Genomic DNA, 15,486 nt, shown 5'->3' with positions numbered 1-15,486 from the left:
CGGCAAAGCTCAGCGGGCCGGCCCGGGACACCCTGAGGGCCCCGCTGTCCTCGGGGTCGTGACCCAGCCCCAGGGGCCAAGTCAGGCTGGCAGCAAGACCTCCCGCCTGGCAAAGAGACCCAGGATGGCAGGGGGATGGCTTCCACCTCGACCCCACCTTCATCTCCAGGGGATGTCCAGGCAGGCAGCTCTGATATTGGGGTGCCGGCAGCCGGCTCCTAGGAAGGGGAGGCCCGTGGTCTGCAGGGTCTCCCAGAAAGCCAAGGCTCCCAATACAGTGGTGAGGACCACCGAGGCCGCCCAATGGGCTGAGGGGAGGGAAGCCCAACACAGGGATGGAAAGAACGGGAAGACAGAGAGGTGAGGTATAAAAATCTGTATTTATATTACAAAGACAGAACGGTACAGCACAGTCCCTCCCGGTGAACAGGCTGGGGGGGCAGCCCTCTCTTTCCAGCGAAGATCTTGTTACATGCCCACCCGGCCAGCACCAGGCCCCCTGGGCGGCACCCCCCGACCCCTGACTCTGGTGCGGAACCTGCCCTGTGTCCAAGACATGGCTGGAGAGGTGTGGGGTCAGAGTCCTGCGTGCATGCAGTGGGGATGGCCCAGGTGAGCTGGCCCTGCGAGAGACGGCGGTGGGAGAGTGGGGGAAACCTGCCTCACCCAGCACATGGGGTCACCCGGAGCCTCACAGAAGGTGGGGGCCTTCAGGACCATGGCCGGGCGCACGGCCCCATCACCAGGAAAGCGAGCTCGGGCGCTGTGCTTCGGAGGCCCGCCCTGCGTGGGGAGGGCCAGGGCTGCACGGAGCGGGGTGCCTTCCTCTGGCCTCCCCAGCCAGCGGGGCCTGTGCTGAGGCCTGGGGGCTGCCTCACACCGTGAGGGTGTGGACCCAAACCCAAGCTCGGGCTTCCAGGATCTCGGCCACCAAGAGCCACGTGGGCGTGAGGGCACATGAGGGAAGGTGCAGCCCAACCCCCCCCCCCCCCGGGGCCCTGTTCTGGTCCTGGTTGCTTTCTACAGACCCCATGACACTCAGGTTTGCTCTTAACGACCCTCTGGTCCCCCTGGCCACCAGTGCAGGTGGCTGGGGGAGGGGGTGGGCACGTGAGCGGCTCCAGCCACGTCTTGGGAACAGACCTCACTGCCGGTGGTGAGGAGAGAAATTTGGGGCCCCAGCATCCCTGGGTGGCTAGTGAGACCAACCTGCCCGCCCCCTCCCCAGTCCACAGGGGAACCATGGCCTGCAAAGTCACAGGCTGAGCATCTCCCAGCCAGGAAGGTCAGCTGAGGAGAACTCTGCAGGCCAGAGGAGAACCTCTCCCGGGGGTTGGGGGTGAGGATGGGGGTGGCTGGAGAATTGATGCTCTAGAATTCAGAACACAGAGCTCCCCAGGGGCCTGCAGTTGCATGTCCTAAGGAAGGCTCTTAACTGTGGGTGATCCTGCCCTGCTCCAAGGCTGTGGGGTCCTTGCAAGGAACACGCAGTGAACGAGCTCAGGCAGATGGGAGAAGCCCCTCTGGCCATGCTGGGCCCCAGAGGAGCTGGAAGGAGGTACCAACAGCGCAGTTTGCCTTGCAGCCGCCACAACATGCAGCAGTCTCCCCAGCCGCCTGCACCGTCCCTGCCTCAAGCCTGCTCCCCACCGCCCTCCCAGGCCCCTGGAGGGCAGGTTCTGCGCCAGAGTCATCTCCTGGGACCCCTTTGTGCCTCAGCAAGCCACCCTCCTGGGGTGGCCATTGGCGCGACAGAAGGTAGACGCAAGTTCCCCACCCCTTCCCCGTCGCAATCTGGAAATTGGCTACAACGCACCAGACAGAGGGGCAGACGCTACTCTGAGTCGGCCCACAGCACCCCCACCAAAATATTGCTGTGTGGTCCCCGGGGACGATGCCTTGGGGACAAAAGGCCAGGAGAAGGCTCCTAATGCCCAGGCCTGTTCACCCAGGGTGAACGTTTGTCTTCAGAAGCTGCCAGTGTCTGACATCCGGAGTCCTTGCTCAGGGTGGGGAGAAGGGAGGCTTCAAGCTGAGTGCAGGAAGGAACCTACTTTTCGGGTTAGCGCCCCCCCCCCCCACCCTAGGGGGTCAGACTGTGCAGCGGGGGGGTCAGGAGGACCACAGGTCACGGCCCCTCCCACCAGGGGACAGAGCAGAACCCTGCCACCGCACAGCCCCCCCAGGCCGACCTGGCCTGGCCGACTCGCTCCCAGGGGGCTTGGCTGTGGGGAGAGGGCCAGGAGGGCACCTGGGGGCGTCCCGTGAGCCACGTGGGAGATGCTGGTGGTGGCGGTCGGGGTGGGGCCAGACACGGGACACAAGGCACACGCGGACGACGCTGACAGACGAGTGACAGACGAGTCCCTGAGACGCTGGGTCGCTCCCACCCCTCAGCAAACAAGGACGCGAAAACGGCTAGGAAAATAGAGTAGAAAAAATCTCGTACAGGAAATAGGCGGCACACAGCGACAGCGGCCGAGTCCGAGTCGGCAGAGCGCTCTATCTTTAAAAATGTTTCTCCTGTGTTTTGGGGGGACAGCTGCTCTCCCGGGAGCCCTGTTCTGGACTGCTGGGATGCGCAGCAACTTTTTGCTTGGTGTTGTTTTACAGGGAGGTGAGAGAGCCTCTGAGGACCCTGTGGTTTCAACCCCCAGCCCCCGCTGGGAGGGGTGCCTGCCCTGTGCAGTCTGGGCAGGTGGGCTGGGGGTGGGAGGGGGGACCAGGCACAGGCCAGGGGCCGGCATGTGCCCAACTGACCCCTGAAGGCCCCAGGACGTGTGCCCTCTGGGTCCAGTGACCACCTGTCTGCATGTGTGCATGTGTGTGTGAGCAGGCGTGTGTGCCTAGGTGCGTGCGTGTGCACATCTGAGGGACCTAAGAACAGAGCAGAAGCCGCCCAAGTCAGGGTGGGGTAGCCTGGCAGCCCCCCCGGAAGCCCAGCCCTGGCTCCTGACACCTGCAGGTGCAAAGGCTGCCGTCCACCCACCGGTCCCAGGGTGCTCACCCGAGTCCCGCCCTTCACGGATCCCTCCGTCCACGCCTCAGGAGCCTACGTGGACCAACAGATGGACGGATGGACGGAGAGCCACGCCTTCCTTCCTCGGTCCACTCCTTTCTCCTGGGATCCGGGGTTAGGGTCTGAGCTCCCCGTGGTGGTCATTAAGCCCCTCACACGGCGCCCGCCGAGGTTTGCAGCAATGACATTTAATACTTCTGGAATGATTGGGTATCTGAGAACACGCGGTGCGCGGCTATGCTGGGCTCCCGTATGTGGGAGCTGGGCCCCGCCTCCCGAAGGGGTCCCTGCCCGGGTGGGAGGAGCGGGCGGCGCGGTGGGCCCTGACCGGCAGGCGGGCAGCCCGGGCGGCGGCGGAGCTTCCAGAATGGCACAGCAGTGGGCCCGTGGAGAGGCTTCAAGGACCGGAGGGTCGACGCGCTCGGCCAGGCAGGCAGGCGGGCGGGCCGAGGAGCGGAGAGGGCAGCGCCTACGAGAGGCCGGGGCGGCCAGGCCGCCGGCACGGGGGCCCGAAGCTGCCGTGGCTGCAGCCGCTGCCCCGCAGGCTGTAGTGGTCGTCCACGTCACTGCTGCTGCCCACACTGTCCAGCTCGCCGGGGCCAAACTCCATGCCCTCGACGTCCACTTCTGTGGAGAACGGATGGGGCGGGTCAGCGCCGGGCCCCCGAAGGGCCCCCCACTGCCCCTGGCCCTCGGGGCACCCGGCCTAGCTTCCTCATCCCGTCCCTGGGGCCACACCTCGAGCAAGCGCTGCCCCACCCCACGGCTGCCAGCAGGCCAGCCCCCCACCCCGAGGCCCACCTTGCTCCGAGTCATCGGTGGAGACTGCGGAGCCCGTGCTGTCGGTGCGCACGCGCTCCAGGCTCTGTGCCGACAGCTGCTCCAGGCGCCGCTTCAGGAAGCGATGCTCCCGCTGCAGCTGCTCCTTGATGCTCAGCGCCCGCCGATCCTGCTCCTCCAGTTTCTGGTGGGGGGGGGGGCACAGAGCTGTGAGCCGGGGGGTGGGGGGTGCACCCTACCCCCGCCCCCCAGCCCTGTGCTCTGCCTCTGCTGACCACCTTCAGTTTCTGGGGAGTGGGGGGGGGGCACTTTATGAGCCCAGGGGGGTGTGCCCCCCACACACACACCAGGACCCCAGGGCCCCCACACTGGGCGGGACCCAAAGGCCTGAGGCACCCCTCCTCTCCGCTCTCCCCCTGCCCTGTGCTGACCATCTGCTGTCCGCCCCCAGAAGGCCCACAGCCACCAGCCAGCTTGACCAAACCAAGTCACGAGTGGTCCTGGAGCCCGGGACAGCGCCACCCAGCCCCGGCCTGGCACTCCAACTCAGATGACACTCTGCCTGCACAATCCGGCGGCCGCCTCCCTGCCCGCCCTCTGCACGCCTCCCAGGGCACAGAGCCGCGGCCTCTCCATGAGGGCCCCAGGGCACCAGCTGAGTCCCGTCAAGACCCTGTCCGGGGGAGCCCTGCGGGAGGGCTAAACCCACCCTGGTGGCTCCCCAAACCCATCCCTCAGTCCTAAGGCCTCGAGAGCCAGCCCCTGGCAACATCTCACTCAGCCCACACCCCACTGCTAGCTCCTGGAAACCAACCCCTATGCCCGCCCAGAGCCTCCCCCGATGCCAGGGCCTTGGGGGGCGATCTACAGCCCACCCCCCCTCCCGACAGCCCACAGAATCCAACCTGCCCCCGCTGCGGCCGAGCCCCTCACCCACCAGAGACCGCGGGCCCCTGCGGAGCCCCTGCTGGGCGGCCCGCAGCCCATCCTCGGGCCCCGGGGTCCCCCCAGGGCGGTGGGGCCGCGACGGGCACCTGCTCACCTTGATGTGCATCTTGGCGCGCTTCAGGAGGCTCAGTGTGGTATGGCGGGTGCTGTCCGGGCCCAGGGGCACTAGCTGCTTGAGCTGCTCCAGGTAGAGCCGGAGTTTGGCTCGTCTGAAAGAGCCAAAGACACGATGGTCAGGCCGAGGCGGCTTGGCCCCTGGGGCAGGTCAGCGGAGCAGATTGAAAGCTCAGGGGGTGTGGGGGGCGTGGGGGGCGCAGGGCCAGCAGACTCCCGCACGGACCTGCCTGCCCAGGGCTGCTCCCAGGCGCCCCTCCCAGCCCGACTGGCAGCGCCCCCAGCCCCCCCACAGCCCGCCAGAAGCCCCAGGAGAGGAACAGGCCCTGAGGCTAGGCCTGTGTGGCCAGCACAGCTTCTGGGGCTGCGAGTGATGCCGCCAGGCTCCGAGAGCCCTGGTTCCCCCGCCGTCCCCTCCCTCCACAATGGGGTCCAGAAGCCTTGGGGGGACAACTTGGAGGAGGAGAAACAAGGCCGCCGGTCAGGCTTCCCGGGGTGCAGAGGTCCAAGACACCCCCAACGAGCTTTCCACCCCCCGCCTCGCCAAGCGCAGGGTGCTCTCTGGGCACTCTTGTCACCATGGAAATGTGAGTCCATCCAAGTCAGGGAAGGCCGCAGACAAGCCCCGCACCCGCGTCTGGGACCCCCTCAGAAACTGCCTCGCTCTAGATCCTGTCCCCGTGTCCATGCAGGTGAACGCAGTCTCCCCACGAAACCCTAAGACCCAACAGCATCTGCTCAGGTCAGGGCCTCGGGCGAGGAGCTGTGACCTGGAAGCGCCCTTCTTCCCCAGCTCCGCTCATCGGGGATGGGTGGCCAGGCTCACCCTCAAAGCACGCTGATGGCCAGGGGCCTCTGCTACGTCCACATGCCCACCAGAGCCCATGCAGGCCGCCCAAGTGGTTTCTAAACCAAGCTGTCTGTTCAGCTGACGCTCTCAGGAGAGGGATGAGGGCAGGCACCCCCACCCCCGGCCGGGCTCTGCCACCCCGCTGCCCCACCATCAGCAGAGCCAGCGCGCACACCCCCCACCTCAGGTGCCAACCCGGGCAGCTCCACCTTCCACCCCCCTCGTTCCAAAGCCAGCCTCCCTCAGTGTCTGGAAGGAAAGCGGGCCGCGATGGCCACGTCCCTCGGACAGAGGGGGCTCCCGAAGTGCAGAGACGGAGGGCGCAGGAGCCACACACCCCCCCCCGCTGTGATAACAGCCCCATCCGATGGGGGGCAGGGCCGACCCAGCTGCCAGGGCCAGCCACCCACGTCCACGCCGCACCGTCCTGCAGACCGGCCCCTTGCCAGCTGGCACCCCAGCCCCGGGCAGCGGGGCCCAGAGTTCTACAAGTAAACTTGAGTTTGACCTTAGAACGTCCAGAACACGAGACTGAGGCTGCGCTCAGACCCCAGGCCGCCCCGAGCAGGGCCATGGGCACCAGGGCCGTGAGAGGGGCCCGCAGTGGGCTCACAGCCCGGCAGCCTCAGGGCCCCAGTGAACAGCTTCGTGCGCGAGCACACGGCTCGCAGTCAGAGACCCCTGGGGCCCCCCGACCTGCCACCTGCAGCCAGCTCACGAGTGGGGCTCCCCGTCCACTCAGGCAAATGGCAATGCTCATAATCCACCATCTGGGTACACACGCGGTACGTGATCTTTTGTGGAAAACCAGAAGATGCAAATCAAAAGGAAAACAAATGAGTAAAAAGGACCCCCCATGTTCCACCACCTCGTTATCTCAGGGTACTCCACATTTCCACACCATGACCAGAGTGGACGTGTCAGCAGACAGAGCAGTGACAGGTGACCCAAGGAACAGTCAAAAAATAAAGCAGTGAGCACACACGAGAGACTCCACAGGACACAATGAAGAGCAGGAAGCACGCGTCTCCACGTGACGTGGTTGGCAACATTTATTGCTTTGGCTTTGTGCGTTCTTTTCTATTTTCCAGGTTCTCTATGCTAAAAGCCCACATATTACTTTTACAATCAGGAAAAGACACATTTGTACAAGGAAGAATAAACACAGGTAAAAGACAAACAACAGCAGGAAAATATCTGCAATACACATAAAAGACAAACGATGAATATTCGTGACATTTTCAGCTCGCACACATCAAAGATAAAAAAAGGAGTACCTTCATGGGAAAACAGGCAAAGGACACAAACAGGCAAGTTGCAGAACACGAACGGCTAACCTAACACAAAACCGACACCATCTCACTGCAACCTAGGAAAGGAGAACTCGCCCAGGAGATGCTGATTTGGGCTGAAACAGAAAAGGTGTGACTCGCTGTTGGGCTGCCCAGAGGGCACTCACACCCTCCTTGGTGGGATGGCAGTTCTGAAGGGCCACCAAGGCGGCTCAACCCTCAACTGGCATTTCTAAGTCTAGCATCTTGGCCCCGTGAATCCATCTCCACCTACAGACCCACAAGACCCGACCCGACCCCACGGCAGTACCGTCTGCGCTTCCTGGAGAGCCGTCACTAAGAACCCCGTGCGCACCCGGCCGAGACACCGCACGGACTCAGGCGGACAGCGCGCGCGGGCGATGCGGGAAAAGTCAAGTTAGGAAATAGCGGGTGGCAAGGTTCTGCTCCCATCCCTGAGGACCACGCGGAAGAGGACGGCAGGCTCCGCGCCCAGCTGCCCAGGACGCTGCCCCTGGGGTGGGGCGTGGGGGCTGGGGGGGGGGTCCATGCTTGCCCACGACATCCGTGAACAGTGTTCCTGAGAAGTCAGAAAGCAGCAGCTTCTCAAGAGACAAGGAGAAGCTGCTGGCTACAGCCGTGCCATGCTCAGCTCAGGATAAGCTGCCCAGCCAGCCCCTAGGCGGGGAGATCCGGCTGGGCCACAGGGCCGGCAGTGGGGAGCAGGCCTCCCCCGACCTCTCAGAGCCAGAGGGGTGTGCCAAAGAGCTGGGCAGCAATGGGCTCTGCCCAGCCCTCCTCCGGAGCTGCTACAGCACCAGGCCCTCCGCCAGCGCCCCGCGGCTACACCCGGCATTCCTGGGAGCTCTGAACACCCGCCACTTCCTGCAGGAGCCCCGTGTGGACCGGAGGGCAGACCCGCACGACTGCTAATGGCAGCTCCTGCCCGGGCGACTGGCTACAGCCCGGCCCCCAATGCGGGCCCTCCTTGTCTCCGGAAGCCCCGCTCCTTGGCGATGAGCTGCCGTGCCAGGCGCCCCAGGCCCAAAGGGCAGGGCAGCCGCGCTCTGAAGAGCCCCAGACCTGGCTCCAGGGAAGGGGTGACGCCAACAGTGACCCACAGACCCCTGGCGGCTGAGATGGGGGGCGAGGCAGCCCGCTTCCACCCGGCCCCCCTGTACTGACTGCTGTGAGGGGGCGAGGCCTGGCAGGGCTGCACCAGGCAGACGGGGCAGCTGCCCTGCACACCTCCCGTGCAGGGACCCATACGTAGGAGCCGAATAACCACGTCCATGCTGGGGAGACAGAGGCGGGCAGGGCTCCACCGAGGGCCCCGGGCTGGCCTTTGTGGTGGGGACTGCCCCACCGTGGGGTGCCGAGGACAGCCTCTCCCCTACAAAAGCGAAAGCCTGGAGCTGAGCCACAGGTGCCAGGGAACACAGCCGTCGCGGCCCACCGTCACCGGGGTCAGGAGCTGAGCACTGGCCCGGGAGGACTGGCTGGAGCGGCCGTCTCTGCGGGGAGGACGGAGGAGGAGCAGGGCAGGCTGGGTGGGCTGGGGGGCCGCCCGCTCAGAGGCATGGGAAGGGGAAGCCCAGCAGCCCAAGGTGGCACACCTCCAGGGAAGCCAGCATCCAGGGAAGGTGACCCCCAGATGCTTCCTGCCTTCCCCGGGACAGCAGGCGGCCCTTCCTGTGGCCAGCAGCCAGGCGCATCCGGCACCAGCCCCAGGCAGCCACAGGCCGAGCCACGGCTGAGGTCCCCGACAGGGTCCCCAGCTCCAGGACCCTGGGCTCCTCAGAGCTGACCATGCCTGCCTCCGGGCCGGCCAGGAACAGAGGTCCCTGCACTGGGCTGGGGTGGGGGGTGGGTACATGGAGACCCCAGGCCGCCCACCACCTCCACCCCTGTCTCAAAAGGGCCCCCCCAAGGCCCAGCCTCAGGACTGGCTCTGGGAGAAGGAGGCTGAGCCCAAGGCCAGGGTCAAGAGGCGGCTGCAGGGGTCAAAGGCCAGCCCTCATCCCCCGCCTCCTCCTCCCCCTGCCGTAGTGTCCTCGACACTTGCCCTCCTGCATCATCACCCCCCCGCCCCGTCTGCGCTGGGGGGCCGTTCCCCAGGTACCACCCCGGGGAGCCTTCCCCAGGGCACCCCCACCTGCCGGCCCAGGCTCCAGGGCCCCGGTTGAGCCTGGCCGACTCCCCTGGCCAGGGAGCAACCCAGGGCCAGGATGGCTCTCTCAGGAACCCCCCAAACGCACAGGAGCGGTCCAGGAAGCGCGGCTCCTCCAGAGAACACGGCGTCCTGTCCCCACTCAGCGCCCGCCCAGCAGAGGCCCCGATCCCAGGGGGGCGGAAGCTGGCGCTGCCGTGGGTGTAGGCGTGGGGGTGGGAACACACAGAGCCGGCCAAGCTCTGGGGCAAGCTGCAACCGTCCATCTCGCGTGCAGACCCCCAGTCCCCACCCCACTCCAGGCCAAGAGAGCAGGGAAGAACCGGCCCATCCGAAGACGGGAGCCAAGGTCAGGAGAAAACTACCGCTCACATCCCGGGGGAGTCACCCCTGGTCCCGGCCTTGGGGCTCCTGGACGCACCCACAGCTCCCCGTCAGTACTGCTGGGGTCGGTCACAAGGACACCTGTCCCAGAGGCCGAGCCTGGCCAGGCCTGCTCCCCCTGCAGAGGGCGGCCTGCAGGCTGGGGCCAGCCAGGGGACGGAGGGCCAGCAGAGGGCACAGGGCCCTGGGGTGCATCGGGGCTGGGGGGAGCAGCCCCTCCGGGCCACCGTGCTACCCTTCTCACCACAGGCCCGACGCTCCTCAGAGGAGGACCAGAGAGGGCCCGGTTCGGTGGTCAGCAGGTGGGCATGAAGCAGGTCTCCACCGGATCCTGCTGGAAGCAGAGCTTCCCACCAGGCCCACGTAGCCAAGCCCTGGATGCCCACCCCACCGCCTGTGGACAAGACCACTCAGAACTCCTTGGAAGTCAGGGCCCCAGGGCTGGGGCCTCCAGACCGAGAGGGCTGAACCTTCCCGGTAGGAGGCCAGCATCCTAAAGGCTAAAGGAGCTGCTCCCAGAAGGGTTCAGTTACCCCGAAACAGATGGGCTCCTCCTCCAGGGAGCCGGCCCTGACTGACACATGGGGCCCCGCCCGAAGTCCCTGAACCTGCACACAGACCCCTGCTTCTGCACCCCCAGGCAGAGATCCCAAGGGCAGGGAGTGCCTGGAGCTCCAGCCCCGCTGTCTGGCTTAGCAGAACCCAGGAGCCCAGCCGCCTGCACTCCCCGGACAAGGGCCCGCCCGGCAGTGTGCTGAGCCAGGCCGGGAGGCAAAGGCAGGGAGAGGGGGTGAGGGCTGGCTGCAACACCCCTGGGCAGAAGGGCAGGTGTGACGAGCCAGGAGGCTCACACGGGGGGGTGAGGGGAAAGACCGCTTACCTGTGCTTTTCTAGTTCATTGTGTGAGGACCTGTGTGGAGAAACAAAGACAGAGCTCACTTCGCCGCCCACCGCCAGGGCACGGGGGCTCAGGCCGCCCGGGGGTCCAGAGACCTTGCAGACGGCACGGGTGGTGAGCAACGGCTGACCGGAAGCTGGGGCACCTCGCCCCTGGTGACCAAGAGACAGAGGGGTGCCACCATGTCCAGGGTGCCCAGCCAGCAGGAGGGCTTGGGCCCCTTCCAGAGCGGTGGGCCAGGCCCGCGGAGCAGCAGGAGCCGGCCCTGGGACTGACCACCCTCCGCTCCCAAGGCGGCTGGGCACCAAGCCATCTGCATCTTCAGCTGCCCACTCCCCGAGGCCAGCGGGGCACCGGGAGCACAGAGGCCAAGCCGCTCAGGTCCCCAGGCTTGGCCTCTGTGCTCCCGGTGCCCGAGCACCCCAGCCCAGTGTCACCAGCCAGGGCACCACCCCACCCCATCCGGCTCACACAGCCACAGGCCTGCAGCTTGCCATTCCCACGGGGATGCCTGGCGAGCAGAGTGGTCCCGGGCCAGGGGGCATCAGCCCAGAAGGCAGCCTCTGAGACACGGGTGCTTCTGGGCCAACCCTCTGCTTCACTGCTTCCCTGCGGGGCTGAGGCCTGGGAGGACCGGCCTCTCTGGGGCCGGCAGCCCCCACTGCTGCCCAAACCCTGCCACTTTTGGATGGAAGCAGAGTCCGAGCACCAGAAAGGGCAGGGCTGTGGCAGAGGACCCAGGCCACCTCGGAACGCACCCAGACGGGCCCCAGGCCCACACCCCACTCCCTCCCGGAGCCCTGCCACCTCCGCCCGCCCACCCTCGCCCTCCGCTCCGGGATCCCAGGGTCAGGTGTCTCCCATCCCGACCCCGTGGGCTCGCCCGTCCAGCCTGCCTCTGCCATCTGCCATGGCGCGGCGTCCCAGCACAGCCCCACGGGCCCAAGGCCTCCTTTCCTCCCACCCGGGCAGCTGGCTCCCGGGCGGCCCTGTGGAGCCTCAAAACCTCCACGTTCCAGGGCCTCGAGGGCTTCGCTGGTCACATGGGCTGGGCAGGGCGCCTCCGAAACTCTGCCAGGGCTGGCGGGGCGGGGGCACAGCCGTCAGGCTCCTTGCTGGCCTGGACGGCAGCCCGGCGCCGTGAATCTGTGGGTCTGCTCGCTCATAAGGGGTGTGAGGGGCGGCCAGTGTCCTTCGGTGAGGGGCCTGGCGGCCTGACCCTCACGGATGGAAGCAGCACTGCTCGGGCAGCCTGGGGACACAGAGGGGCCAGAGCCCTCCTGAAGCTCTCCCCTCGTCCCCAACACTTGTGGAGCCCTGTGGGGAGACTGTCACTTGGGTCCCAGGATCACAGCAGCCTGGGGAAGGCAGAGACTGCCTGTCTAGGGCCCTGCTAGGTGGGTCCCTGATATCACCACTGGCTCCCCCCTTTAACCCCTCGAAGGAGGCACTCTTGTGCCCACTTCCCTGTAGGACCTGATCCCTGACCAGGGGCCAGCTCCAGTCCCCTCCTGAACCAATGCCCCTTCCTGTAGCCCCGGCAGTGGTGGGGGTCACCGTCTCCCCCAGCACGTACTGCCCTTCTGCCCCACCTCCCAGGCCTCGTCCTGGTCCCCTCTGTGCCCACCCCCTCCCCCACCTAAGGGGGACACAGACCTTGCAGGCATGCAGCTGCCTCGCCAAGTCAGGCCTTTACATCCTCTGCCCTGAACCCTGGCCCCTGGTCTGGGCCGCCCGATGCCCGGCTGGGCCAGGACAGCCACGTGGGGTGCCCTGGGAGCCCTGGGGTGACTAAAGCACTGGGCTCCCCCCAGAGGAGCAGCAGGGAGGTGCACCCTGGCTCGGAAGACCCTCTGGGTCCCTCCTGAGTGCCCTTGAGGTCTCCACCCCAGCAGAGCGCTGGGGGCAGAGGGCCCACCTCGGAACAGGAGCCCTGGAGACGGGAGGGCGGCCCTAGCAAATGGTTCAATCTCCTGTGCCTCCCTTTCCTCAGCTCAGGGATAAAAATAACATCTCCTTCATGGGGCTGGGTGGCCATTAACTAGCACGTGCGAGAGAGCCCTAGCCGTGTTCTTGGTTACCAGCTTTGGGTACCCGAGCCATAGGACTGAAAAGTCACCGTCCAAAGTTTTCCATGGGTGGCAGGGCGCTTGAGACAGTGGGAACCAACAGCAGGGGCCTAGCTGGCTCACCAAGGAGGCCTGAGGCCCTGCTGTCCCCCCACCAGCACACCCCCTGCCCCAAACGGTCTCCAGCAGGGGACCCGGGGCTGGGACTCAGAGGCATGTCCAGCCGGAGCAGATGGAGACTCCACCGCTTTCTTGCCAGGCCCAGGGCGCCAAGACGTCACAGGAGATGGGTCCCTGTGCCAGCCTTTCTATTTCCCAAGAACAAGCAGGCCACAGGAATGAGCCGCACCCTCTGCCAAGAGGCCCCCAAGCCCCCTGGAAGTGCAGCTCCCGGCCTGGCGACATGGGCCAGAACCAACATGGGCCGCTGGGTACCACCAGGTGTGCTGTGGTCCCCAGGGCAGCCAGAGAGTGGAATCCCTGCGGGGGCCCTCGCTGAGGGTTCCCTCTCCCACCCAGACACGTGCACCCGGGCTTTCGGGCTTCCTCAGCCCGGGTCCCAGGCCAGCCTGCAGCACACCAGCCTGCAGCCCCTCCCGGCCCCTTAGGAAAAGGGCCTCTGACCCAAAAGACAGGGACCCCGGCAGTGATTGCTGGAGTTTCACTTGGGTCAGGAAGCTGGGTGGGAGCGGCGGGCACCGTGTGAGGGCCCGGGGACCCGGGGCAGGGCCTCCAGCCTGCAGATCCCGGGGGCCTGGGGGCACTCGGCCCAGCAGCAGGGCTCGGCTCTTAGCGGAAATGCAACCCACCGGCCCGCGGGGGGCAGAGGTCAGGGCCAGCGGGCCCACGCTGCTTCCCCCCCGAACCTCAGTTTCCCCAGACCCAGGGGGCACCGGCCAGCGCCCCTGACAACTTTCTTCCCGCGCGGAAAAGTCCAGAACAAGCCTGGGGCGGAGAGCCGCCCCGGGAAGAGACCCCGGGCGACGGGCGCTGTACGCGTGGCACTGTTTACGCGAGAGGCCGAGGAGGCGCGGCCCGCGGGGAAGATGGCGACGGGGCGGGCGCGGCCGGCCGGGCGGGGCTGCGGCGGCCCGGGCGCCTCCTCCTCCAGGCGGGCCGCCGGGCCGCGCGGGCCAGGGTCGGGCCTAGGGTGGGGAGCGCGCTCCGGGGTGGGCGGGGGGCGTAAAGCCCCGCGGCCCGGGCCGGGGCGGGGGACACCGCGCGCGCGCGCGGGAGGCGGTACCTGTTGTTCGGGGCCTTGCGCACCAGGCCGGCCGCCTTTGTTTTCTTCCTGGCGAAGTCGCCGTCGAAGGGCAGCACCGACGCGTAGCCATGCTCGGCCTCTGCGGACAGACGGCGCGGTCAGCGGGCCCCCGGCCCCGGCCCCGCCCGCCCGCCCGCGGTCCGGCCGCACAAAGGGGCGCGGGGCTCTACCTCGGTCCCTGCGCTCCAGGTACTCGGCCGCCTCCAGCAGGATCAGCAGGGAGTTCAGCTCCATCCTCCCGCCTGCCCGCCCCCCGCGTGCGCGCTCCGGGACGGCGGCGGCCGCTGCCCGGCCGGCTCCGCTCGCCGCCCGCCCCGCGCGCCCGGCGGCCCCACTTCCCCAGACGCCCGCGGACTCCCCGAGTGCTCGGCCGCCACCCCTCCGCCTCGAGGCCCTCAAATTGACACATAAGGGCGAGCGGCGGCCGGCGCAGCAAATGAGAGCCGGCGCTCGTGCGGCGGGGGCGGGCCCTGGGCCCTGCCGGGGCCAATGGGAGCCGGCCGCACGCCTCGGGCGGGGCCGAGAATGTTGACAGCTGCGAGCCTCCGCTCCGATAGGCCCGCCGCGGTAGTAACAATTTAGAAGCCCAAGCTTAGCAACAGCACGTGGGGGCCCGGCCCCCACGCCCGCTGATTGGCGGCCGGCGTGCATGTTAAGTAGGCACCTCGCGCCTATTGGCCCAGAGTGGGCCATGTAAAGTAGGGCCGGCGGAGCCAATGGTTGGCCGCGGGGCGCGCGGCCAATGAGGGCGCCGCGGCCGGACGCGTTGCCGAGAGGAAGCCGAGCGCGGCGGGGCCATCCTCCGCCCGGCCCCCGCGAGGGCCCGCTGGGGCTCGGGGAGCGATTCGGATACCCCGCCGGCCCGCCGGTCCGCGTTCTCTGCGCAGGAACCTGTCGCCCCGAGCCTGCTGCCGCACTGGCGTCGCGGAAGTTCGGGTCCTTGCGGTTTCCTTGGGGGTCTGTTGTGAGGCTGCAAAAAACGGCAACCCTCCCCGCCGGACACAGCGAGACCCCGGGAAAGGCTCGGGCTTGGAGGAGGGGCGTAGACGGTCTGAGCCTAACGGTCAGGGCTTCCTGAGGATCTCAGTAGGGAAACTGAGGCCCACAGCTGGAGGGGTCCCTCAGAGCCGCCCAGTGGACCCTAGGGCGGAAGGAAGAATCTGAGAAAAGAAGGGGGGCAACGCTCTGCCGCCACAGTCTAGACTGGCTCCCATGAGTAGAGGACTGCGTGATCACGTCTGGCCCAAAGGGTGGGGACATTCCAAGAGGCTAGCACTTGTCCCCTCTGGCCACGGAAGCGCTTTCTAGGGAAGAAAATTGCTTTGCCAGGGAGGGGAGCTCTCATGAGCTCCCAGCTGGCTGGCGGGTGGCCCTAGTGACCCCTGACCCTAAGCTGGCCCACAGAAGCAGGACAGGCTGCCTGGGGGTGGGGGCAGCCCCAGATGGGCCTCAGTCCCACTTGATTTTTCCCTCTCAGAGGTTATTGAGATCGTGGGGTATAAATGACTGGACTCCCCAGTGCTGCTGCCAACAAAACAGAACAAACACTAAAAATCAAGCACGTGCAGTCTCAGAACTTCTTGACTGTATATATGCATTTTCTTGGGTTTCCACATCCTCCACTTACAGGCAGAAAGACCGGGGATCCTGAGGTTTGGGGACTTGCCAGGGTCTCCCAGCATTCCCAGAAGAATGGAG

General features: G+C 66.8%; 1 protein-coding gene across 3 annotated transcripts; it reads right to left on the bottom strand.

Moving 5' to 3' along the window:
* Positions 1–361: 361 nt before the first annotated feature.
* MXD4 (MAX dimerization protein 4) lies at positions 362–14,183 on the bottom strand. 3 transcript variants are annotated; one of them, XR_006265639.1, is made up of 7 exons: positions 13,959–14,180; positions 13,768–13,867; positions 10,438–10,467; positions 4,842–4,956; positions 3,821–3,983; positions 3,008–3,646; positions 362–2,418 (listed from the first exon to the last, which is right to left on the bottom strand). XR_006265639.1 is itself a non-coding variant. In XM_043447826.1 (6 exons), the coding sequence occupies exons 1-6, from the start codon at positions 14,020–14,022 to the stop codon at positions 3,489–3,491; spliced, it is 630 nt and encodes a 209-aa protein (XP_043303761.1). In that variant the 5' UTR covers positions 14,023–14,180; the 3' UTR covers positions 362–3,488. The 3 variants fall into 3 exon arrangements, 2 of the variants coding, with proteins under 2 accessions (XP_043303761.1, XP_043303762.1); XM_043447826.1 differs by having other exon boundaries at positions 362–3,646; XM_043447827.1 differs by lacking the exon at positions 10,438–10,467 and having other exon boundaries at positions 362–3,646; positions 13,959–14,183.
* Between the last annotated feature and the right edge of the window lie 1,303 nt (positions 14,184–15,486).

Source organism: Cervus canadensis, chromosome 26 (genome assembly GCF_019320065.1).
Source record: "Cervus canadensis isolate Bull #8, Minnesota chromosome 26, ASM1932006v1, whole genome shotgun sequence".
Taxonomy (NCBI): domain Eukaryota; kingdom Metazoa; phylum Chordata; class Mammalia; order Artiodactyla; family Cervidae; genus Cervus; species Cervus canadensis.
Note: the sequence above shows the minus strand (reverse complement) of the source record. Positions and strands in the feature narration are given on the sequence as shown.

Bases quoted from the DNA above. Each gene is read 5' to 3' on its own strand.
- MXD4 (XM_043447826.1), bottom strand. From the start codon at position 14,022: ATGGAGCTGAACTCCCTGCTGATCCTGCTGGAGGCGGCCGAGTACCTG. The intron at 10,468-13,767 runs GTACCGCCTCCC...TTCTCCACACAG, and splicing joins CGCAAGGCCCCGAACAACAG to GTCCTCACACAATGAACTAG. The intron at 4,957-10,437 runs GTAAGCGGTCTT...TGGCTCTTTCAG, and splicing joins AATGAACTAGAAAAGCACAG to ACGAGCCAAACTCCGGCTCT.